Source organism: Erpetoichthys calabaricus, chromosome 4 (genome assembly GCF_900747795.2).
Source record: "Erpetoichthys calabaricus chromosome 4, fErpCal1.3, whole genome shotgun sequence".
NCBI lineage: Eukaryota > Metazoa > Chordata > Cladistia > Polypteriformes > Polypteridae > Erpetoichthys > Erpetoichthys calabaricus.
The window spans coordinates 224,376,857-224,402,041 of record NC_041397.2 but is presented as its reverse complement, the minus strand read 5'-3'; the positions used below and the strand labels follow the sequence as shown (position 1 = coordinate 224,402,041).

At 36.1% G+C, this 25,185-nt stretch overlaps 1 protein-coding gene across 2 annotated transcripts in view; it reads right to left on the bottom strand.

The window, feature by feature from the left end:
- pak1 (p21 protein (Cdc42/Rac)-activated kinase 1) overlaps positions 1-25,185 on the bottom strand; it is a 176,357-nt gene that overhangs the window by 37,830 nt on the left and 113,342 nt on the right. For both annotated transcript variants that reach the window (XM_028800375.2, XM_028800373.2), the window contains exons 3-8: positions 17,471-17,565; positions 10,329-10,476; positions 8,545-8,582; positions 3,309-3,422; positions 2,217-2,394; positions 1,044-1,107 (exon numbers count right to left, since the gene is read on the bottom strand). In XM_028800375.2, coding sequence (XP_028656208.1) covers positions 1,044-1,107; positions 2,217-2,394; positions 3,309-3,422; positions 8,545-8,582; positions 10,329-10,476; positions 17,471-17,565 — 637 coding nt within the window. The remainder of the gene's footprint in view (positions 1-1,043; positions 1,108-2,216; positions 2,395-3,308; positions 3,423-8,544; positions 8,583-10,328; positions 10,477-17,470; positions 17,566-25,185) is intronic.

Sequence of the window (25,185 nt, the reverse complement as noted above, 5' to 3'; positions counted from 1 at the left end):
ATGTAAAATGTAGGTATTGCCTTTGCCTATTATGAAGGTTTTGCTAGAATGAATGGAGAAAGAAGAAAAAGAAAGTTTATAAAAATGATTATTATAAGGATCTGTAAAGGCCAGTCCATAAGCAGGGACACAGTTTATAGTGGCATTCATTTAGTATTACCATGGAGCTCTTACCACCAACAGAAGTCTGTTGAGCTAGAAAAACTGTCCTGAGAGATACCATCACTGTATTTGACTGTTAAGGTAACTGTATGACTGCTAATTCTCTGCAGAAGAATCACATTCTGCTCTCTTAGCTGGATAGATTAGCAATTCAATTTATGTTTGTTGTTGGTGCCATCATAGGCTCCCTTTTAGTTAAGATGGTAGCACACTGCAGTTGTTGGATGAAACTAGTAACAAAATAAAAATGCCCAGTATAAAATGGAACTCATATATGCATCATCATACTAGAACACATACAATCTTATTTTTCTTTTCATTACAATGTTATGCACTTTTTAAAATATTTGGTTAAATGGTTTCAATGCCTATATACTGTTAACATGATTAAAAATAGTATTATTTTTTGATAAAACACCCAATAATATATGAGTCAACAATGCAGTTCACATGATCTTCATTGATTTACACTCCTATCAAAATGTACTATAACGGAGACACACTCAGCCAGCACTAACTGTCATTTGCCTATTTATTAGGTGTTTATGTTACAGAGGCTACATTTTTGGAAAGCGGCTCATCTTCCCTTGTACAGTTTTAGTGAATATTTAAACAGTACATCAATTTTCAGTGAACACTTTACACTTGTATTTTATCTTTCTTAGAAAAGGTAGTATTTTTTTAATGTTCTAGCAACAGAGTAACAATTGGGATGAATCAATCACCACAAGCATCACATACACACAAATATTTATAAAATATATAATATGGGAGGTACAAACAAACCATATACTCTTTTGAGATTTAAACAACACAGACATAGTTTACATACTCTAATTAACAACAATACAATAAAAATATAAAAAAAATAGTTCACATACCCCTGACCAATTTTTTCAAATCTTGTGTACTTCTTTTTTGGATCTCCAATGCTCACAATGCTTCCTGTAACAAAAAGATTATTACTTTAACTATTCAGTAGCAATCAGGTGTCCCAAACACTAGTTCTTATGGGGAGGCAGCACATTACCAGTTTCAAGTTTTTAGTTTTAATTTATCTTATTACTTGTTTTTTTCAAATGTTTATATTTTGTACAGACAATGTTAATACTATTTAATTGTTAATATATTAGTACTGATAAAATGTATAAAATCACACAATTTATTTGTATTGAGTAAAATTAACAAAATCAAACCACAATGCCCTACACCTAATGACTAGAGCTTGAGATCAGCAGAATTAACACACAATAATTATAATGGCAGAATATAGGCAAGGTTTGTCATAAGAATCTAAAAAAAGGATCTTGAATTACACACACAATGTCACCTTAACAGTAGGCACTGCAGGATAGTCAATGGATAAAACTAGTATTACTGCCAATGATCATAGCAAACAGCCTGTCAACAACCAGCATTAAGATTAAATACAAAGACAGTCCAGGTACAAATAAAAATAACATATGTTTTTACCATAATATAACATGCATTTAATGTTACTAATAATAAGTAACGCCACATTCAAAATTCTCAAACAGAATAAAGAAAAGTTTCAAACAAGTTTCAGGCACTGTGGCTACTAATGGGAATTTTTTCATTTTTCTTCACATTCCTATTTCACACCAGCAGAGGGTGACCTTAGCACATTTGATGAATAGTGTATTCAAAACAGAAAAGGAAAACTTTAAAAACTGACATTTTTGGAGGAAAAATTATGGTTTAACACCACCTCTTTTTTTAGCGGCTGGCACACAAAATATTTTTATCTGAAAAGTTATTAACAAGCAATTGTTTCCTCTTTACTTTGAGAAGAGTCTAATATTAAAAAAAATCAAACCACATATATGTAAAACTTTGCTTTACCAAACATACTTTCAAATCATTTTAAATAAAAGATCAACTATCCAATCAGACAACTGGGTTAATCATTTCTAAGCTTTAAATGTAAACAGATCAAATAAATGCCTATCAAACCTGAATAAAGCTAACTCCTTAAAAAGAAAAAAAAAAAAAAAAAAAATCACAAAAACTCGTACATTCCAATAAATACATACTCAGTTTCTCTAAAATCTCCTCATCTGACATCTTGGTCTTCTTTCTTTGTTTGTCAGTGTTTCGGGCAAGGGTGCTAGATGATGTAGTACTGTTTTCAGCAGGCGGTGAAATGGGAGAGGTTGCTGCATCTTTGGTGGGAGGAGGAGTGAGAGGCTCAATCACAGATCGTGTATAGATCTAAAATTAAGGAAACAAAAACTCAGGTAAATCTGCTTTGAAAACAAGTTTATTCTATAAAAACGTAAAGTTAACAGTTTAGATCTCAGTACGGAAAGCAAACAGATGCACACAAACAAAAGTCTGCAGACGTTAATTAAAAGCCAAGACCAGTAACTGTAATTTTAAGATGACATTGTGTTGCTTCTGAATAATTTCATATTGTACAATACTGAATATAAAATAGTACCAAATACTAATGAGGAAGGCCATTTTTGTCCTTTCCACGTGATCTGTGATCAACAATTTTTAAAGTAGACTGCACTGTTTGCTTAAAACCACAGTCTTTTCAGAAGTGATCTTCAGGGAAGAACGGTGACAAAAAGAAATTCCATCAACTTGGAAATGCACAAAAACAAAAGAACTGGAGTGCAGGAAAATGGCAGTAGGTACTCTGAACCGATGAGTCAAAATTTGATATTTTTGGCATTAACAAAAGGCGGTTGCCTGCTGAAGGGCTGGAGAATGGTATAAGGATGAATACCTGCAGGTAACAGTAAAACACAGCTGAAGATTCTGCAGGTTGGGGGCTGAATTTCTAGCAAACAAGTTGGTGATTTGAACAGGCAGATGTTTAGCCATCATACAGTGCCATCAGGAAAGTGTCTGATAGGTCCCAACTTCACCCTACTACATGAGAATGACCCCAAATCCGTTGCCAAAAATCATAAAAAAAAATTTAAAAAAATCTCCAGTGAAGAAAGTAATAGAGAATCCTGCAACAGATGGTATGGCACCTACAGATCACCAATATCAACAAAACAAGCCAGTCTGGGAAAACCTGGCAGAGGTACAATCAAGAAAGCAGCCAAAGTCTGTAGTGGCACCATGGCAAGCTTGCCATATATTTATGTGTGTGTTTGTAAAATCCTTACCGACTTAGTGTGCTCTGGACGTGGTGCAATCACTGGTGGAGGAGTCATCTCATCTTCATCATCATCCTCAGATACTGGGGGCACTGCAAGGGACTCACAAACAGCCTTAGCATTCTAAAGAATTAATTTTTACATTACTACACAGAATTACACATTTCCATCGACTTTTTTCTCAAGTTATCTTCATAGAATAATAGAAGGCACGCAATGAACACCCAATCTTAGCTTACAGTGAACATGAAGTGCTTTGCAAATAGAAGCCGTCAATTTACAAATAACATTATACAGTACATATTACTAAAGGTCACTAATCACTGGTGTATAGGCAAGCTAGATTGTCTTGTACACAGACACAAATCACTAACTACTGTATATCTTTTTTATATATGCAAGTATCGGCACTGCATAAATGGAGATATTAGTTTTAATTAATTTATTAAAAATGATTTAAGGGATGAACAAAAAATAATAAAACAAATGAAGAAAGTGTGCAGTTTCCAACTAACAAATCACAGTTAACAGAATGATTTCTAGAACATTCAAAATCTATATACCACTACAGCTTGATTCTGATCTAAAATAACTAATCATTTCATTAAAGAGTGGGTAACAAAAATAGCTTTCTAAGACTTACAAAGTTTGTAAAAATTACTCATAATTTGTAATTCTATTTGTTTAACTTTGAGCAATGAGTTCTTTAGTTGGATATATTTTCCATCATTCAGAAATAAATTGTTACAGTGCATTTGGGACTTTAAAGAGGAAAAGGTCATCTGAATTACTTAAAAATGTGACACTTCATTCCAGGAACAGCAGAAACATTAGCTATAGCTAACTTATTCTGATGCAGTTAATTTAAAATTCTGGAACCAACAAATTTGTGGAGGTGTCCTTTTTCTCTGCTCTATACGATTTATGTTATATTATGGTAATGATGTTTTAGACACCAATATCAGCAAAAAATCAATTTAAAAATTGTAAAAATAGTGAATGTAAATTTTATTTGTTAAAGTTATAAAAATTAAATAATATTACAGTTCTATGCTGAAAACATGTAGATTTTTCTATGAGGCAGTCAAAAAATGTGGAGTTTAATAACAGTGAAACTGGTATAGCATTACTTTATGGAATTTAGCTGATTTCAAAATGCCTCCTGATGTCTACAAGGAGAAGGTATGCTGTTACATAATTCTACAGTAAGTGCAAGATTTACCTGTATAGCCTCTACCTTTATTTGCTGGACTATATTATATGCAGGCAACTTTCTTGTGAAAATGACTATTTGATTATTAATAATTCTTTTTTTCATATACTTTGTACCAGTGTCTCAGACATTTGTACAAATTAAAAACAATACACCAGACTACATACAAGCTATTTTGATTTTGTACTTTTGTTAATTTTGGACAGCATGATGACATCATTGTATTGCTTCCTCACAGCAACAGCTAAAGTGTGTACACTTTATCAAAATATCTAATTGTGACATTTTGACCAATATTGCGATTGTGATTTAAATTTTAATTTCAATTATTTTCAACTTCTATCTTTACTGTTCCTACACATAAAGAATCAGATGAGAGGATGCAATTGCTACAGTACCTATACTTGTTTAAACAGTTCTATTATAGACCTATTACAGATTTTGTTACCATAGATCAATAAAACGTCAAGAACAATAAATTTTTATCAAAAAAGTAATTACCTGAACACAACCCTACAAAACTTCTTATTGTACATAATGCCCAAAGAAACATTGAAAATAAATAATATTTAAATAAAACAAGAATTATTTCTTGCCAGAAATGTAACATGAGTAATCATTTTAACAATGAGATCAGTAACACTGAATGTCTTTAACGTATAAACTGTACAGTGAAAGAATCACTGAAGATACTGTATGCTGGGGGGAAAAAAAAAACACACAAACAAACAAAGACTCACAAGAATACTTTTTTGGTGCCATACTTTGAAAAAACCCACTGGTGCAGGTCATGTTCATAGTTGCTTTTGCCATCAGTGGTAAATGGTAATGCCGACTACTACACAACAAATTAGATTAATTTAGTTTTAATTTTTATGGAGATTTTTAATAACATGGCTATTGTTTATTAATTATGCCTATAGGGGTGAAAGCCAATGCTATACACTACACTATACTGCATATTACATATAATACCATAGGATTGGTTTATTTTATACAGTGGCTTTTGTGTTGGGTGGTGCATCCTATGATGGTGCGTGTTAAAGTCGGCATTTCAAAACAGCAACCATTCATTGCATTTGCTCTCTGACAGGCAAATTTGAAAGAAGAAAAAACTGAAAACTTCATTAACAATATACTAGGCTAATTAAAATAATTCTTAAATAGCAAGAGCAATAATGATATGTTAAATCATGATTTTGATGTGAATTCAATTAATTGTACAGTCCTAAATACCAAACCTGGCAAAGTATTGTCTGCAGGTGTTTTTCTCAAGGTACTCTGTTTTTTCTCCTATATCCCAAAAATGCGTATAGTTTAGAGTCAACAGTTAACTTAACAGACTGTATGAGTGTGCCCTGTGTTTGTCTGGTGCACTATTCAGTGACCCAGTGGAACAAGGCTTCCAAGAAGGTTCCAGGCTCCTGCAGTCCTAAAATTTGGTTAAGCTTGCCTATACCATTACAAATTTACAATATATTAAAAGACAAAAAGTAGTATTGTTTTTCTTTTTATAATTTTTGAGAAATAATCATTTATTCAAATGATTTGCATTCTAATAAATGCAGCAAAAGCATCCCATATGTGATAATGATGACAGGAAAAGATTAGTAAAGATTAGTAGTTACTGTAGATCCTGTACAAAAGAAAGAAGCAAGGTCTGTCTTAAACTGCTAAATGGAGTAACAAACTCTAAAAAGTCAAGATCCACTATCCATGTCTTTACTTTCCAGAAAGATGAACTGATACATAAATAGAAATCACAGCTTCACTTTAAGGTGTGGTTTTACACTCTTAAAATGCAGCATAAAATTTAGCATCACATTCCATTTGTTCACAAATTCTAGATAAAAAGCTAACAAAAAGCACCTTAATCTGATGTTTTACCACTGTCAAAAGTACTGCTGTTTGACAGCATGGTGAAAATGCTGCATGAAACAACAACAGAGTTGTTAAAAAAGCACCAAATTTAGCCAATGTGCTGAAAGATTTGAAAAGAAATAATTCAGGAGGTCTATTCCAGCCAAAACAACTTTTAAGGCTAAAACTTACTTATGATGGGGAACCAGATCAGTATGGGACACATTTTTGCACATACCAACACTCACTAATACACAGCCAATACAGAGAGGCCCAATAGCCTAACATTCATATCTTTCTCCAGTTACAGTATCAGAAATGAAGACACATTAGGGACTTGCTGTCTTGAATTAAAAAAGTAGGGATGACAGCTTTTATCACAGCTTTGACCCACATAAAGCAAAAAATATATATACTGAGTAATTAGGCAGCATTAGAATGATAGCTAACATAATTTTGTTGTGTAACACAGATACAGTGTGTATAGAAAATAATCACCATATTTTGTTGCTTTGCAAGCTGAAATGAAGACACACAAAAATATTTCTCCAGTTATACTTACTCAATGCAAGTTATAATAGTCAAGTGAAAGATATAAAAGCAACAGTTCAGAAAAAAATAAGATGAGATGGTTAAAGGATCACCCCTCTGTGTCAATACTTTATGGAAGCAACTTTTGCTTTGATTACAGTCATGGGTCTGTTGGGATACTTCTCTACCAACTTTGCACATCTATACTGCTTAATATTTGCCCACTCTTCTTTACAAAACTGCTCAAGTTCAGTCAAATTGGATGGTGACTGTTGGTGGACTGCAGTTTTCAAGTCATTCCACAGATTTTCAATAGGTTTTAAGTCTGTGCTCTGACTAGGCCACACACAAGTTGAACCTTCTTCCCACTGACAACTTTCTGACAGGGCAGCAGGTTTTTCTCAAGAATCTGATGGTATTTTTCCTTCTACCTTGATAAGTGCCTCAGTCCCTGCTGCTGAGAAACAACCCCAACAACAGGATGCTACCACCTTCATGCTTTACTGTAGGTATGGTGTTCTTTGGATGGTAAGCTGTATTGGCTATCTGCCAGATATACTGATTGGAGTTGAGGCCAAATAGTTTGATTTTGGTCTCAGCTGACAATAACACCTTTTTCCATTTTGCCTGAGAATCTTCAGGGTGCATTTTGGCAAAGCTCAATACAGACTTAATGTGGCCTTTCTTATGGAGTGGCTTTTTTCTTGCAATCCTTCCATACAAGTTACATGTATTGAGTATTTGTGATATTGTTGTGACATGTATACAATGACCACTCTTTGCCAAGAATTCCTGTAATTGCTTCAAAGTTGCCATAGTCCTCTTGGTAGCCTCTATAACCAGTTTTCTCCTAGTTCTTCCAACCAGTTTGGAGGGACGGCTAGATTTGGAAAGGTTTCTAGTAGTACAAAACACTTTCCACTTCTTGATAATGGACTTTACTGTGCTCCTAGGGATTGATAAAGCCTTTGAGATTGTTTCTGTTTACATCTCCTCACATATGCCTGTCCACAACTTTATCACTGAGATCTTTTCACAGTGCTTTACCACTCATAGTTGGTTGTTGTCTTTCAGTTGCACTTCTAAGCAATGTAATGTTCCAGGAATAGCTGTTTTTATGCTGAACTAATCACAATGACTACAATTGATCATGGCTGGAAGCAAATTAGCTTGGTGTGTGATACAGAACGCGATTACTCATACCTGATTGAGCTTACAAGTATTTTTTAAGATCAAGGTGATCCTTTAAACATCTCAGTGATTTTTTTATTTTTCTGAACTGTTATATGTTTCATTTGGCTATTATAAGGTGCTATGAGTAAATATAGCTGGAGAAATATTTTAGGCTGCAATGCAACAAAATGTGAACATTTTGAAGGGGAATTAATCTTTTCTATACACACTGTATTATTATTGGCATATGCCTTTTATTATGCTACTTGCTTAAAGCTACATTAATCTAGAATGTTTTCATATCAGAAGTATTTTTTTGTCCCAACCTATATATAGATATTCAAGAGGGGCTGAAATTAGTAATTTAATATGTAATTACCACCTCATTACAATTACTTATCACAATTAAAAACTGTATTAAATGAATGGGGTTTCATGATCTACACTGCAAAGTTCACACATACTTACCAATGCATTCGAAGAAATATAACTGTCTGAGGATTTATCTGAAAGACAACAGAAATAAAATATCACCTGCTGTAACATAATTGGATGAGACAGTCTGATTGCTCACTGTAATATGTATATTTCAGGAGATCATCACTTGTCAAATGGCTTTTTTATCTAATGTTTATATAATTATTATTTGGGGAGAGGGAAACACCATTCTCCTTTAAGTAGGCCTAATTACAGTGACACATGGCATTTTGGTAAATTAATTAGAATAACTAAAACATAAGAAGTGATAATGAGTAAAGCATGTGCATTCCAAGTTAGGAATTCCAAGTGTTTGTGGTTATTAAAACAACAAAACAAACAGTCTGCTGTCTTTCAGTTTAAATATTCTTTGTTTGATTCATTTGAAACGTCTGCAGTTTCAGCAAAGGCAAGTGTTACAGACTCATGAAGCACAGGAATGTAACTATAGACCAACAAGGAACAATGTGGCTGTGTCATAAAATTAATCATATGAGAACTACAAGAATTAGACAAACCATTTCTAAGCACTAACTACTAAGTTGTTAAAAAAATAGAAACTACACAACATCGATCAAAAAAAAGAAAAAAACAGTCACTCAAAACGTCTAAGGAGATTAGAGAAACAATACCTTATGTAACTGCTTCAAGTTACAATTTCTAATGAACTCCAAAACACAAGAGCTCATACGAATACCAAACTCCTCACACAAGAGAACCTTTACTATTACAAAAAGCATGCTTGTCTTAAGGAGTGTTCATGTTCGTTTAGCCTATTTATGCTTTAATCTTACTTGAAACATTTTAAAATGAAAGAAATCACAAGAAAATCACAATGTTTCCCTGACAGCATGTCATGATCTTCAACCTATGCATATAAAGCACTGTTAGTTGTTAAGTGTCCTAGGCAAAAACAAATGAATTTCAAGGTGGCTGAACTTTATAAAATGATGCTTATACAAAAAAACAAAAAAAAAACAAAAAACTTTCCTGAGGCTCACACCCTCATGCTCAGACAAATGCCAACCAACAAAAAAATGTGTATTAAGTGTATTGTAATGCTGCAATGAATGGTTCTTCTATAAATACTATGATGATTAACTTAGATTATATGCAAGACTACTACAAAATGTTTCGTACTGACTACAATAGCAAGTTATACTGCTATACTCATCTGCATTTACCATCTGTAAATGGTCACTAATATTTTAAGAATGAATTAACAATGACACATTATTCCTATTTAGTTCATCTTCTATCTACATACAAACACAATTAATCTGACTTTTAGAACTTGTAGCCATAATGAAAGGTAGCATTAAATATGCATTTATTTTAACTTAACGCATTAACTTGATCAGAAGTCTAAATGCTTTAGTGATTATTGTTACTATTAACTTTTCCTTTTAGTATAAAATTTCGCATTTAAGCTTCCCTTCAGATTTTTTCTATTTTGAATGTAGACAGCATTCTACACATCTAAAAATAATGCTATTACTTTTAACCGCCACCTCATTAAAATATTTCTGAATTACATCATTTGCTTTCTTTTAATTTACTTAAACTTCACCCTGAAATGAAAAAGACATTGGGTGAAAATTAGATACGGACAGATGGATTTACCATTTTATCCTTTCCCTGTCAAACCCTATTCTAAGTGAGTAAAGAAGACCTATAATGTCTTATACTCTCTTGAGGGATACTCAAATTAGGAAAAAAATTATGTTTACTGCATTCTGAACTGACATGCCAAAATAATGAAGCAAACATATTACCTGTGAAGCTCATGTATTTCTGGCTATTAGATGTCTCTTTTGAATCATAGAACTTTAAAACATCCAGAACAGCTTGAGGATTTTTCTTCTGTTCCAATTTTGTAATATTTGATGTTTGTAGTAAGCGTGCCCATTGCTCTGGCATTCCCTTAAAAAAGAAACATAACAGTGGTTTAGTATGAGACACAAAGTAACAAGTATCTTCGGCAAAAATGCTACAATAAAGCATCTTCTTCAATTCAAAATAATGTTTAAAGTTATGATTACAACACAAAGATACTGTTGTATACCCATGAGTTTCTCTCTTTGCAATAATGTTATTCTAGTTATGAAACAAAATGAAATAAACATAGACTAACCAAATAACTATTTAGCCTATTAAGCATAATCCCATTGTCCATTCACTAGGCCATATGCAGATGTGTAACTAGCCATCTCATACTAATAAAATCAGTGATATAAGGATAGTAAGTACACTACTTTAATTCATCATTACAAGACAGACTTGACTAAAAGACACATGCCTCTTCAGAAAACTTATGGCAAATTTGGACAACACATTAAAGTGCCAAGACATCACCTTATACAATCTTATCAGTGGTAGGAAAATGAACTTTATAACATTTACTGAAATGTGGCTAAGCTTTGAAGGTGTGTCAGTATTATTTGAAACAGTACCTCCGAATTATAATTTTGTTCATTCAGTTCACCATGGAAAAAAGGCAGCAGTTTAGCCAATATTTTCTTAAGCCGATTAGACTTTAAAGATGCCAGTTGTGGTATTTTCACTTTTTTCAAGTATCTTACAAAGGATAGCTGTGGGTACATATCCAAAATGTAAAGATTCTTTTATTGAGGAATTCTCAGACTTTGTCAGGTTACTAATTGTAGGTGATTTCAGTTTCAATGTGGATAACCAGTGTGACCCAAAAGCAAGAGAATTTATGATCTTACTGCACTACTTTGATCTTAGTTGACATGTCAGCCAGTCTACCATAACTGAGGACAAATGCTGAATTTAGTCATTTCAGATTAATTAAAAGCTAATGTAAGGCAGGTCCTGGATATTGGAATATCGGACAATTCCTGTACAATATCTTGTAGAATTATTAGTAATTATAACTAATGATTGCTAAAAAAAAACATATCTTGATTCATCTGCAGTCTTAAGGTTTGCTAGTACAGTAATCCCTCCTCCATCACGGGGGTTGCGTTCAAGAGCCACCCGCGAAATAAGAAAATCCGCGAAGTAGAAACCATATGTTTATATGGTTATTTTTATATTGTCATGCTTGGGTCACAGATTTGCGCAGAAACACAGGAGGTTGTAGAGAGACAGGAACGTTATTCAAACACTGCAAACAAACATTTGTCTCTTTTTCAAAAGTTTAAACTGTGCTCCATGACAAGACAGAGATGACAGTTCTGTCTCACAATTAAAAGAATGCAAACATATCTTCCTCTTCAAAGGAAACAGAGAGGAAAGCAAACAAATCAATAGGGCTGTTTGTTTTTACGTATGCGAAGCACCGCCGGTACAAAGCTGTTGAAGGCGGCAGCTCACACCCCCTCCGTCAGGAGCAGGGAGAGAGAGAGAGAGAGAGAGAGAGAGAGAGAGAGAGAGAGAGAGAGAAACAAACTGAAAAATCAATACGTGCCCTTTGAGCTTTTAAGTATGCGAAGCACCGTGCAGCATGGCGCTTCAGGAAGCAGCTGCACACAGAAGGTAGTAACGTGAAGATAATCTTTCAGCATTTTTAGACGAGCGTCCGTATCGTCTAGGTGTGCGAACAGCCCCCCTGCTCACACCCCCTACGTCAGGATCAGAGAAAGTCAGCGCAAGAGAGACAGAGAAAAGTAAGTTGGGTAGCTTCTCAGCCATCTGCCAATAGCCTCCCTTGTATGAAATCAACTGGGCAAACCAACTGAGGAAGCATGTACCAGAAATTAAAAGACCCATTGTCCTCAGAAATCCGCGAACCAGCAAAAAATCCGCGATATATATTTAAATATGCTTACATATAAAATCCGCGATAGAGTGAAGCCGCGAAAGGCGAAGCGCGATATAGCGAGGGATCACTGTAATCATGCCAACACTGCCGTTTTACATCGGAGGCTATGGGGCATGGAGAAAAAGCTTAAAAATGTAGCAAATGTGTCTATTTTTCAAGCCACGACAGTTGTGGAGTATTGATCGGCAATTGCAAACACATAGTAAAACAGTTTATACATGTCATTTTTGAACAATTTTATATATTATGAGATTCAAGCATTTTAAAAGAAGACTAATTGTGTGTGATAGGTCAGCACTTAGTCTTCATTTGCAACAATCTTTCCCCCCTAGTTTGCTCTTGAAAGACTAAATAACACTAAACCCTTTAAGCTGCGTGGTTAGTTTTTCTTTGATTTATTTCTGTATTTATGTGTAAACTCACATAAACGAAAAGAAGATTTATGAGAAAATGATTATTTTCAGATACTTTTTGTTGTCACAAACATCAGCAGAAACCACAGAAGTCACAGATTATTAGTCGACAATTGTCTTGGCTTTAAAAATGGACATATTTGTAGGTTTTTAAGCTTTTTCTCCATGCCCTATACACTCCACTGTGCAGGCAAGATTTTTTTTTTTTTAATTATACTAAGTGTTTAATTTTTCAGTACAATTTCGCATGGCAAATGTGTATTTTATATATATATATATATATATATATATATATATATATATATATATATATATATATATATATATATATACACACACACACACACCACATTTATGAAGAAATAACTTTAAATTGACAAAAATACCTAACTTTTCCTTTAATGTTTTAGGATCTTGAATAACTAATACTCTTAATTTATTACAAAGCCTTTATTTTATAATGCTCATTTTACAGAGAGCTGCCAGAGAATATATTTCAAAGCAGTAAGAAAAAGTGAAATATAAGATAAATCAATACAAGAGAAAAATGTAATCTTTGGTGCTGTATCCACATGAGCTGAGCAGGCTCCTGTCAATCATGGAGAATCCACTACATCCACTAAACAGTTTCATCTCGAGACTGAGGAGCAGCTTCAGCAAGAGACTGCTGTCACTGCCCTGCTCCACTGACAGACTGAGGAGATCGTTCCTACCCCACACTATGCAACTCTTTAATTCCACCCGGTGGGGTAAACGTTAACATTATACAAAGTTATTGTCTGTTTTACCTGCATTTTTATCAATCTTTAATTTATTGTTTTTTATCAGTATGCTGCTGCTGGAGTATGTGAATTTCCCGTTGGGATTAATAAAGTATCTATCTACACATCAATTGATGAAAACAGCAAAAAAAAAAAAAAAAAAAAAAAAAAAAAAGCCTGATATTTAAGACAACATGCTATGTAATTCAAGTGTGGCTCACAAATGGGTTGTTAAAAATGGGAATGCTCGAACTAGGTTAGCTAACAGGCTGTATTAAGGATTTCAAGAGTGTTCATCATTATTACTTTCAGAGTGATGATTTTAAGCAGACCCTACAAATATTGCATTCCATTGTAAGTGTGAGTGTAAGCATTAAAATAAAGAAGAGTGCTAATTTGAAAGCTTATTTCTTTGTCTTGTTCAGGCAGTTTTGGAAATCAGTGAAACCATACAAGTGAGTAAACTTCAACATTGGTCACTATCGCTTTCTTTTATAAATAATTTACAAATTCTGATTTGGATATGGAAAAAAGCCTTTTCCAGACAATGGCAATGTAAACCCATACACTGTTTCATTATATTGTGTGTATGTGTGTGTGTGAAAGAAAGACTGGTATGTAAGAAATGAAGTTAATCAATTCAACTGAATTTCAAAGAGTTTTTAACTTAAGTATAATCCAAGTTTACACCCTCTCTCCTAAAAGCTTGTCCATTTCTTTAAAAGATCGGAGGGTGTGTTCCAACTACAGAGGGATCACACTCCTCAGCCTCCCTGGAAAAGTCTATTCAGGGGTCCTGGAGAGGAGGGTCCGTCAGATAGTCGAGCCTCGGATTCAGGAGGAACAGTGTGGTTTTCGTCCTGGTCGCGGAACAGTGGACCAGCTCTATACCCTTAGCAGGGTCCTGGAGGGTGCATGGGAGTTTGCCCAACCAGTCTACATGTGTTTTGTGGACTTAGAAAAGGCATTCGACCGTGTCCCTCGGGGAATCCTGTGGGGGGTACTCCGAGAGTATGGGGTACCGGCCCCCTTGATAAGGGCTGTTCAGTCCCTGTACAATCGGTGCCAGAGCTTGGTCCGCATTGCCGGCAGTAAGTCGAACCCGTTTCCAGTGAGAGTTGGACTCCGCCAGGGCTGCCCTTTGTCACCGATTCTGTTCATATCTTTTATGGGACAGAATTTCTAGGCGCAGCCAGGGTGTTGAGGGGGTCCAGTTTGGTGGGCTCAGGATTGGGTCACTGCTTTTTGCAGATGATGTTGTCCTGTTTGCTTCATCAGGCCGTGATCTTCAGCTCTCTCTGGATCGGTTCGCAGCCGAGTGTGAAGCGGCTGGGATGAGAATCAGCACCTCCAAATCCGAGACCATGGTCCTCAGCCGGAAAAGGGTGGAGTGCCCTCTCAGGGTTGGTAGCGAGATCCTGCCCCAAGTGGAGGAGTTCAAGTATCTCGGGGTCTTGTTCACGAGTGAGGGAAGAATGGAGCGTGAGATCGACAGGCGGATGGATCGGTGCGGCATCCGCAGTAATGCGGGCACTGCATCGGTCTGTCGTGGTGAAAAAGGAGCTGAGCCGCAAGGCGAAGCTCTCAATTTACCAGTCGATCTATGTTCCTACCCTCACCTATGGTCATGAGCTATGGGTAGTGACCGAAAGAACGAGATCGCGAATACAAGCGGCTGAAATGAGTTTCCTCCGCAGGGTGTCTGGGCTTTCCCTTAAAGATAGGGTGAGAAGCTCAGTCATCTGGGAGGGGCTCAGAGTAGAGCCGCTGCTCCTCCGCATCGAGAGGAGTCAGATGAGGTGGCTCGGGCATCTGATCAGGATGCCTCCTGGACGCCTCCCTGGTGAGGTGTTCCGGGCACGTCCAACCGGGAGGAGGCCCCGGGGAAGACCCAGGACACGCTGGAGGGACTATGTCTCTCGACTGGCCTGGGAACGCTTTGGGATTCTCCCGGAAGAGCTAGAAGAAGTGGCCGGGGAGAGGGAAGTCTGGGCATCTCTGCTCAAGCTGCTGCCCCCGCGACCCGACCTCGGATAAGCGGGAGACAATGGATGGATGGATTTTTTTTACCAATTTTTGAATTTCTCTCACTAGTTTTGTTGTGTCCCTTATATTATATATATATATATATATATATATATATATATATATATATATATATATATATATATATATATATATATACATATACATACATATAAAGACACACATCAGGAACTGTAGCATTGAGTGCTTTTTAAATAAATAAACGGCCAATTGTCGCAATAGCATTCTGGAGTCTGTGACAGCGTCTTCTGCGCCCAAAAGGAGGATAAAAAGGAGACTGGGCAGGAAATGGGAAAAGAAAAGATAAACAAAACTGTTACAGCCAAGAAGGGAGGAAGAGGAGGAGGAAGAAGAATTGGGTGCTCGAGCTGGTGCAGTGATGGGAAAGCAGGGGGTCAGTGGCCCCATGGAGGAGTGAGTGATCAGCACTCCTTGGTGGATCATCCTTCAATGAGCAGATGGAAGGAGTGGGGGATAACACAGGAGCTCTCCTAGGGATCTAGTTGGCGCCAGAATGGTGTAAGGAAGAACTCATAATGATAAGAAAGAAGCAGTCATGACGAGAGCTGGAGGTTGGGACAGCAGCTGCTGGCATCTCCTCCAACTGAAATGACTATGAGAAGACACAATGAGTGGAGGGGGGGGGGGGTCAGTTTGGGGAGAGAAAGAGAGACAGAGAGAGAGAGAAAGGAAAGAAGACCGGATTGCTAAAAGGTTTTAATGGCACGTTTTATTGTGTATATTAACTTTCACGGATTACACCTGCTTTTATGGATTATTTATGAATGAAGGCCTGCATTGTGCTATTTGCACTATTGACTGTTGACTATTTTGAGTTCCCGATCACGTTATGAACCATTCTGGGTTTAAGGGCATTGTGGCAGCTGGAGTCAACCCAGACCATCACACAGGTGTACATACCATACTGTTGACCAATTTGAAATACAAAACCACTTTTGTCAGTTGAAAAACTTTTCACCATTTACTTCTCTAATTCTTTGAATTATTTCAAGTCATACTTTTAAATATGGCGTGGCAAGGGGGCGCAGTGGTAGCACTGCTGCCTCACAGTAAGGAGACCTGGGTTCGCTTCCCGGGTCCTCCCTGTGTGGAGTTTGCATGTTCTCCCCGTGTCTGCGTGGGTTTCCTCCCACAGTCCAAAGACATGCAGGTTAGGTGCATGGGTGATCCTAAATTGTCCCTAGTGTGTGCTTGGTGTGTGGGTGGCACCCTGCCCAGGGATTTGTTCCTTCCTTGTGCCCTGTGTTGGCTGGGATTGGCTCCAGCAGACCCCTGTGACCCTGTGTTAGGATATAGCGGGTTGGAGAATGACTGACTGAGTGACTTTTAAACGTTCAGAAAAAGGCCAGTAAATTACATTATAAAAAACGGAAATTTAATGAACAGCTAAAATTTTAAATACTGAATTTTAATAAAATCTTCAAACATTTTTAATGGTCATAATTGACTGCAATTTAAAACAAGCATTGTAATAAAGATTTATGCTAAATTCTTCCAGCATTGAAAAGTATGAAGTTATACACTGACATTAGTAGACAACATTTATGGAGAGTCTGGGAGGATGAAATAGATTCTGCTTGACAATGTTGTTACATTATAACGAACCACTTTCTAAAAATTAGGATTTGTTAACAGAAATGAAGATGTTCACACTTCACTTACTAATTAAAGTCCTGACCTCTACTGCATGTGATGAAGTGAAGATTTAATTAAGATTAATTTAAACAGCCAGAAAAAAAAGAATCTAAGCAGGAGTATCTCAAGCAACTTAGAGAATTGCAAATATACATTAGCTAGTCTCATATCTCAAACGTGAAATAGTAATCAGAAATACACAAAGTAGAACTGTAACAGGAATTCCTGAAAAAAGGGCATCTTATCTTACTTACAGTGAATTCTCCAGTAACTGCATCAAATCCAACATGTATAGTATGTTCAAAGTCTGATGGCAATGAAATTTCTGGTCGCTCCTTCTTTTTATTTGCTGCAGAGAACAATTAAAAAAAAAAGTCTACAGTCAACTTATGAGCTTTTTGCAGATTAACACTTAATTTTATAGTCATGTTAAATATACAAAATGAGTACATTTGCAAAACAATGTACTCATACCTTGGCAAAATGTTCACTTTTTTTGCTTTCAACTATAACTTGACACTTTCAACTAGGATCTAATACAGTACTACCTCTGTTAATTAATTCTCTGAAAATGAAGTTCCTTTACAATGGGGTCTACACACAGTGCTGTGGCACATGCAGAAATTAAAGCACCTCTTTGCTGAAGTCCTATCATTGCAACTTTCTTTGACAGAACATTTGTTATTCTGTCATGGAAATGTGTGTATACAGAGCATGATGTTTTTATATGCTAGCAGGGCTGGGTATCAGCACTGATGTCCCAATTCGATTTCGAATTAACAATGTCCTGATTCGATATCAATTTCATTGTGATTGAATTAGCATACACCAATAGATTTGGAGTGCTGGCTTTTTTTTTTAGAGATTACTTAACCATGCATAGAGAACATTAATATCTTCTTCTTTTGGCTGCTCCCATTAGTTGTCACCACAGCAGATCATCTGTTTTCGTATCTTCCTGTCCTCTGTGTCTTGCTCTGTCACACCCATAACCTGCATGCCCTCTCTCACCAAATTAAAATTTAATTTTCAAATCCCACATTATTAGGGCATCCTCCTGGATGGGTTTCTTGCTGACTATTAATCAAGGTTCCTACAGTATTCAGAATTAAACTTTTAGTTTATTAAATACTATGGAGCTTCAGTCACCAGTCATTCCCAGGCAACACAACCAGCATATGTTGACTAATCACCCAACAAAGAGAACTAGAAAATATGGAAAGGCATGCATGTATTTGAGAGCAAAACACCACAGCACCACATCAATATGCACTCTCTTGATAAAAAAACAAGACAGCATACAAACAAGATTGGCTACATGGAGAAATATCAGAAACTGCAGTGGTTTTTGTTTCTCAGTAAAGCAGCTAAATGCTGAGACACCAGACGCTGCAATATAGCCAGATGGCTTTAATGACTTTCATGAGGATCGGCCCTAACTAGCAGGCAAAAGCAAAGGAGGAGGAATGTACTTTAAGTCAATATGTAATGCACAAATATTAAAACAGTCTCTAAAAATTGCTCACTGGATTTGGAATACTTATCGATCAAGTCTTGTCCATTTTATCTTCCAAAGGAGTTCTCCAGTGTATTTCTGAAGGCTTTCAGAGGAATATAAACAGCAAACTCAAACAACATACTGAATGATCTGTACACCATTATTATAGAATTACTTTGTGCTAAAAATCAGTTAAATAGAATTTTTGAAAAAAAAGCTATTTTACTGTGAATTTTGCTCATTAAAAAATTGCATTTAATTAGTATATTAAAATAACACTGATTTTTCCAATATTGTCAGGAAGAAAATTTACCATTTGTCACTGTGACAGTAAACATGTTAAGGCTGGCACTGAATAGAGCAGCCAATTGGTTTCTACAGGTATTTAATGCATGTACTGAAATTTCATCAGATGCCTTATGGACACAATTTGTGTGAAAATCTTCCTTACATCATGTATAGAAGCAAAGCATGACTCCTGTGGTGTTCCAAGCAATCATATAGAGGGCTACTTGTTAGAGCAATCAAAACAAACATAGAAAATAATAATTTAGTCTGGAAGGGAAAATGTTGATGATAGGGGATTAGGTTACTCTTTAAAGCCCTAAACAACCCTAATCTCAGTTAAAATGTGTGTGAATTATTACATCTTCTAAATTCCATCTCAAACTGAAGAAAAATCACTAACTGTGTTCCAGTTTACTTAATAAAAGGATTCCTGTAGCTTTTTCTCTATTTCTTTTGTTCAGCTATATACTGCTGTAAGAGTACTGAGAGGTGATCAGATTGTCCAAGATGGGGACTTAGTAGTAGGTGATAAACAGCTTTAATTGGAAGTGTCATGATGATGATGCAATAATTAAATACATAAAGTATTTACTTAGGAAAAAAATACTTTAGAAACCAATTGTTGTACTTACTACAGGTCAGAACTACTACAGATATAATCTTAGGAAAAGACCAGTTATAAAGAAAGTTCTGGCCTGAGGGAATACAGGTGGGTTGAGATGAAAGGACAAATCTGTCTGAGGATTAAAATGGATGCCGAATCATGCCTTTATAGGACTGGCATAAACCAGGGGAGTAGCCTTATACTACAATGTTCCATTGATTTGGGAAGTACATCAAGGAAGCCAGATTGGCATAAAGACATGCTAACAAAGAAACTCCCTCAGTTGCCTCTTGCAGAAAGGCCACGCTACCTATTTTTGCCATTCCACGGTGGTTTACATTGGGCCAGAAACCAAATCAACATATTAAGACAGCGTGTCACCTGGGAGTCTATTATCCATATTGTATTATTGTACTAACATTCATTGTTACTCTGTTCGTATTTTGCGCACAATTAGAAACCTTAAGATAACACATGAATACATTTGTAACTTTCCCCTGCCTGTTCTGCACTATAATTGACTAGGGTTGCAGGTATTAAAGAAAGAGGGAAGTATTGAACTACTGTAGCAGTCAATCCTGACAGTATCTTTAAAAGTAAGAGATTGGGCATTTTGCTATGGCCCTGTGTCAGCAAACCGTACATGTGACATTTGGATTATGAGACACAAGGCATTTGAATTTTTTTTTCATGTAGGTTTTGAAGCCCATTGCTTCCAGACTTTTGTGGTTTCTGTTCTTCATATGGTTAAAAGTTCTTCTTAGCCTCCACTACAAACAACAGGGTAAGCAACAGATAAAAATGTATAATTTTTGGGTGTAGTATTTCTTTTAAAAGATTTTATTCTTGGTTTAAATAATAAAATTACCATTTAGCCTTAATTTTTTTTGACAAAATATAACTCTGGTATAGTCCACTTGAAGAGGATCACTTAATCAGAAATAAAGCTGAAAAACTTTAGAATAGTACTTCACAATTGTTAAAAGAAGACAGCTGATCAAAAATGTATTACGAAGTCTGGTTCATTATTTTATTCCTGTAACCAGAAGACTTAGATCACAGTGTGGCTCATATAAACGTAAGAGGCACTGATTTGCTTATATAAGATTTAAAGAGTACGGAGTATATAATGTATGGCTATATTATGATAAAAGGACAACAAACAATTTTATGAAATATTTTAATTTCATTTACTCAGGAGTTTTTTAACTTAATGTATACACATTTATTTATGTAGAAACTATCAACAATAAATAGAACAGAATAGTTAATTGCTCCCGCAACACCCCATTATTGTTACTCCATTGGTGCCAAATTTGCACAAATCACGTAACAGTGCAGTTCATTCAGATTAATCTAGTACAACTAGCAGGGAGTTTATTATGTGCAAAAGTAATAAAAATTAACTAACAGTAAACAAGTGAGGAAGAGAGGAACTGGAAGAAGAACAGACTGGGCTTTGTGACATGCTGCGTGAGTTACCCTGCTTGAAATCAGAAGATGGGTACACTGCAGTCAAAAAGGGATGAACATGGTCAGCAGCAATACTCAAGTAGGCTGTGACATTTAAATGATGCTCAGTTGCTACTAAGGGGCCCACAGTGTGCAAAAGAAAATATCCCCCACACCATTACACCACCACCAGCCTGAACTGTTGATACAAAGCAGTATGTATCCAAGCTTTCATGTTGTTGACACCAAATTCTTACCCTACCATCCAAATGTTGCAGCATAATAATAATAATAATAATAATAATAATAAATAATAATAATAATAATAATTCATTACATTTATATCGAGACGACTCAGACCAGGCAATGTTTTTCCAATCTAATCTTCTTTTGTCCAATTTTGGTTACTCTATGCGAATTGTAGCCTCGGTTGCCTGTTCTTAGCTTACAGGAGTGCCATGTGATGTGGTCTCCGGCTGCTGTAGTCCATCTGCTTTAAGGTTTGACGTATTGTACATTCAGAGATGCTTTTCTGTACATTTCGAAGTGGTTATTCGAATTACAGTTGCCTTTCTATTAGTCTGAACCTGTCTGGACATTCTTCTCTAACCTCTGGCACCAAGAAGGCATTTTCACCCAGAGAACTGATGCTCAATGGATATTTCCCCTTTTTAGGACCATTCTCTGTAAACCCTACAGATAGTTGTGCATGAAAATCCCAGCAGATCAGCAGTTTCTGAAATACCAGATGCCAGCCTGCCTGGCACCAATAATAATGCCACATTCCAAGTCATTTAAATCACCTTTCTTTCCCATTTTGATGCTCGGTTTGAACTTCAGCAGGTCATCCTGACAATGTCTACATATATGAATGCATTGAGTTGCTGCCATGTAATTGGCTGATTAGATATATGTATTAACAAGCAGGTGAAAAAGTGAATGTAATAAAATGGCTAGTGAGTATATAGTCCAGTGGTTGGCAATAGTGACTGGGGCTTTAGAAGAATGACATGACTTGTCAATTGTTGAAAGGGATCAACAGCTTAAAAAGCAATCAGAAATGCTAAAACACAGCTGGAGAAAAATCTTACTAATATTGCTAACATTCAAGTCAAGTCAAGTTGGGGAGCATGCACTGGTACAGTGCATTGCCGCACCCACTACATAATGAAACAATTCGGGATCTCAGTTTGTAATCCCCCAGGCAGACACGCGGTCCAGTCCCACCCTCCGGAAATGACCCCTCTATCTTCCAGAGCCAGGTGTTACGTGGGTGACCCCTTGGTCTGGTCCAGCTACTTGGGTCCCCAATAATAAGCATCTTACGAGCTGGATCACCCTCTGGGAAATGCGGCACATGGCTGTAGTGCCGTAACTGACACTCCCTCACAATGCAGGTAATGTGCCTCATTCGGGACTCCATGAGCAACCGCTCATTCGACACAAAGTCAAGCCAACGGTACCCAAGGATTTTCCGGAGAGACACAGTACCAAAGGAGTACAGTCTTCGTCTCAGGTCACTGGATAGTGTCCATGTCTCGCAACCATATAGCAAGACAGGAAGCACCAGGACTCTAAATAGTTGGACCTTCATCCTTTTGCATAGATATCGGGAGCTAACTCAGCTACAGGTGTTGCTAACATTGCTAACAATAAAAACAACCGTAAAATGTATTTTATGTATTTTAGCAATAGAAGAAAAGTCGAGGAGGAGGTTAAGTATATTAAAAATTAAAGGTCATGAGCAAAATAACAAAACACACCCATAAAGTAAAGAGACAGAAGTCAAACTTACAAAGTTTTGTGGAAAACGTTACCATGTTTGAAGGACGACAGCTAAACCCTAACTTTTATAGCAATTTAACTAATCTGCTCATTTGAAATTGGGTGAAGGAACATAAAAGTAGTAATTTAAAACATAAAATTCCAAATTTTAAATGCCAATAAATACTTTTAACAACCTTTTCCACATAAAATGTCAATTTGCAAGCTTTAGACAACTGGTGTGCCATTGGACAACAACATATAGTTTATTTTTTAATTTTTGCACTAAGAGTTCTACTGTTATGGCAAGTTAAACATGTCTTAATTCTTATTATAATAAATGGAGCACACAAAAAACTTGTTCATATTTTTCGTTAACATGTACTGAACAGTAAATTGGATTTACAGTTTCAATGTGATTCTCATCCCTGTTTATCACAACTTTGTTGTACTATGTCTAGTTTATTGCATTTCAGCTGCATGCACATTTCAGAACGATCCATTGTAAATTGGTTGCAAGATGAACTTAACACTATCTTCAGGTGTGAAAAAATGTTTTTAAACATTTAAGTGGATGCAAATGCAGATATTAATGTAAAGACCACCTTTTTCAAACATGAGAATATGTCTTGTAAACTCCCACAACAGGCCACAATGGATGCTGCTCAGCTATTTTTCAGTGTTTTCAAGTGTTTTGTGGAGCTCTGTGAATTTATATGTCCATGGTGAATTGTTTTGATCTCTGTCTGCTGCATTTCAAACTCCTGAAAACCCGTACACTCAAACAGGGCTAAAGCCAAGTTTTTCTCTGTTTCATGAAAAATAATTTTGAAAGTAAAGGTTTGGATGTGTATGTAATTAAAAACTATTTAATTGTTGCTCTGGAGTGATTTATTAAGTGTATGTGCATATAATTTTTTCCTCAAACAAAAAATATATACAACAGGTACAAGAGACAAAATGCTTCAATGGGGACATCATCAGCCAAACAGTACACATTTACAATGCTGCTGGTTAAAGATACACTCCAAAAAGTTTCACTGTATGCTGCTGATGTTTTAGTCTACCTTGGTAAGGCCCTGCTGTTCCCAATGTCCCTTACATGTTTTAACATCTATGAAGCCCTGTCTGGATACAAGATTAACTGGTCTAAATGTGTTCTTTTCTCACTGAATTCTTCTGGTCATTTGTCTAAATTTGCCTTGTTCATTCTTCAGAGGGTATCTTTCAGATACCTGGGATTTGTCATCTATGCCACAATCAAGGTTTTTGCAGCTGCCAACTTTCACCACATTCTGAAGGGTGTCAGAAACTCAATTTTCTCTTGGTTCCGCCTTCCTCTCTCAGTCCAATACAATCCAGGCAATTACTAAAATGAATCTGTTCCCTATAAGTAACTTTGTAAACTCAATGCTCATTCTTTCTCCCCATCCTAAGATCTGGTAATCTACTAAGTCTATGGTGTCTTCATTCCTTTCGAATCACAAGAGACCATCTATTAAACACTCCACTCTGATCTACGACAGATCAGAAGGAGGTGTCTCACTTCCAGATATTGAACTACACCACCTTGCCTTTACTCTAAGGCCAGTCTAGAGCTGGGTCAGCCCCACCCCTGGCTTTGCATAAAAATAAACTATTTTCCCCCATTGCTCATCTTTATTTCCATTTCTTTCTGATAAAATAAAGTCCCTTCTGCTTATTGTTGGCTCCATTGTATCTAATGCTTTTCAGTCATTGAGACATGTTGAAAAATTGATGGGTTCGCTGCCAAGAGAGCACCTCTACACTCATTTACTCCGCAATTCTGCCTCAATTATTGAAAACCATCCAATTTTATTCTCACCTTGGTGTCAGTCTGTTATATCTGTGCCTGGAGATATATTAAATGAACCAAGGCTGGAAACATTCCTTTCTCTTCAATCTAGGTATCCTATCCTTTTCATTTGCTATTCTTTTTCTATTTGCAGCTGAGGGCTATGCTCAAGACATGTGGAGTAGGGCAGTCAGAAAAAACATCACTATTTGAATATAATTTGAATCTAAATAAAAAACATTCTTATTTGAAGGCAAATGCTGACATTCGATTGTAAAAAAATGGTCCTTTCATTTTCTTTTTTTTAACCTCACATTAAGTTTGGCTTCATGCTACTCTAGACACGCTATGCTACAATATTTTTGTATTTTGCATGTGTTTTGTGTATTATTTCCATGATAAATATTTTTATAATTTTTAATTGTTAATTTGTATTATCATTAATAAAATGGGATTTTTCTACTGCACTGCTCTGCTTTTTGGTTAACAGGTATACTAACAGAACATACTAAAGCCTTCTGCAGAATCCTATAAGTAATGCTTTGCT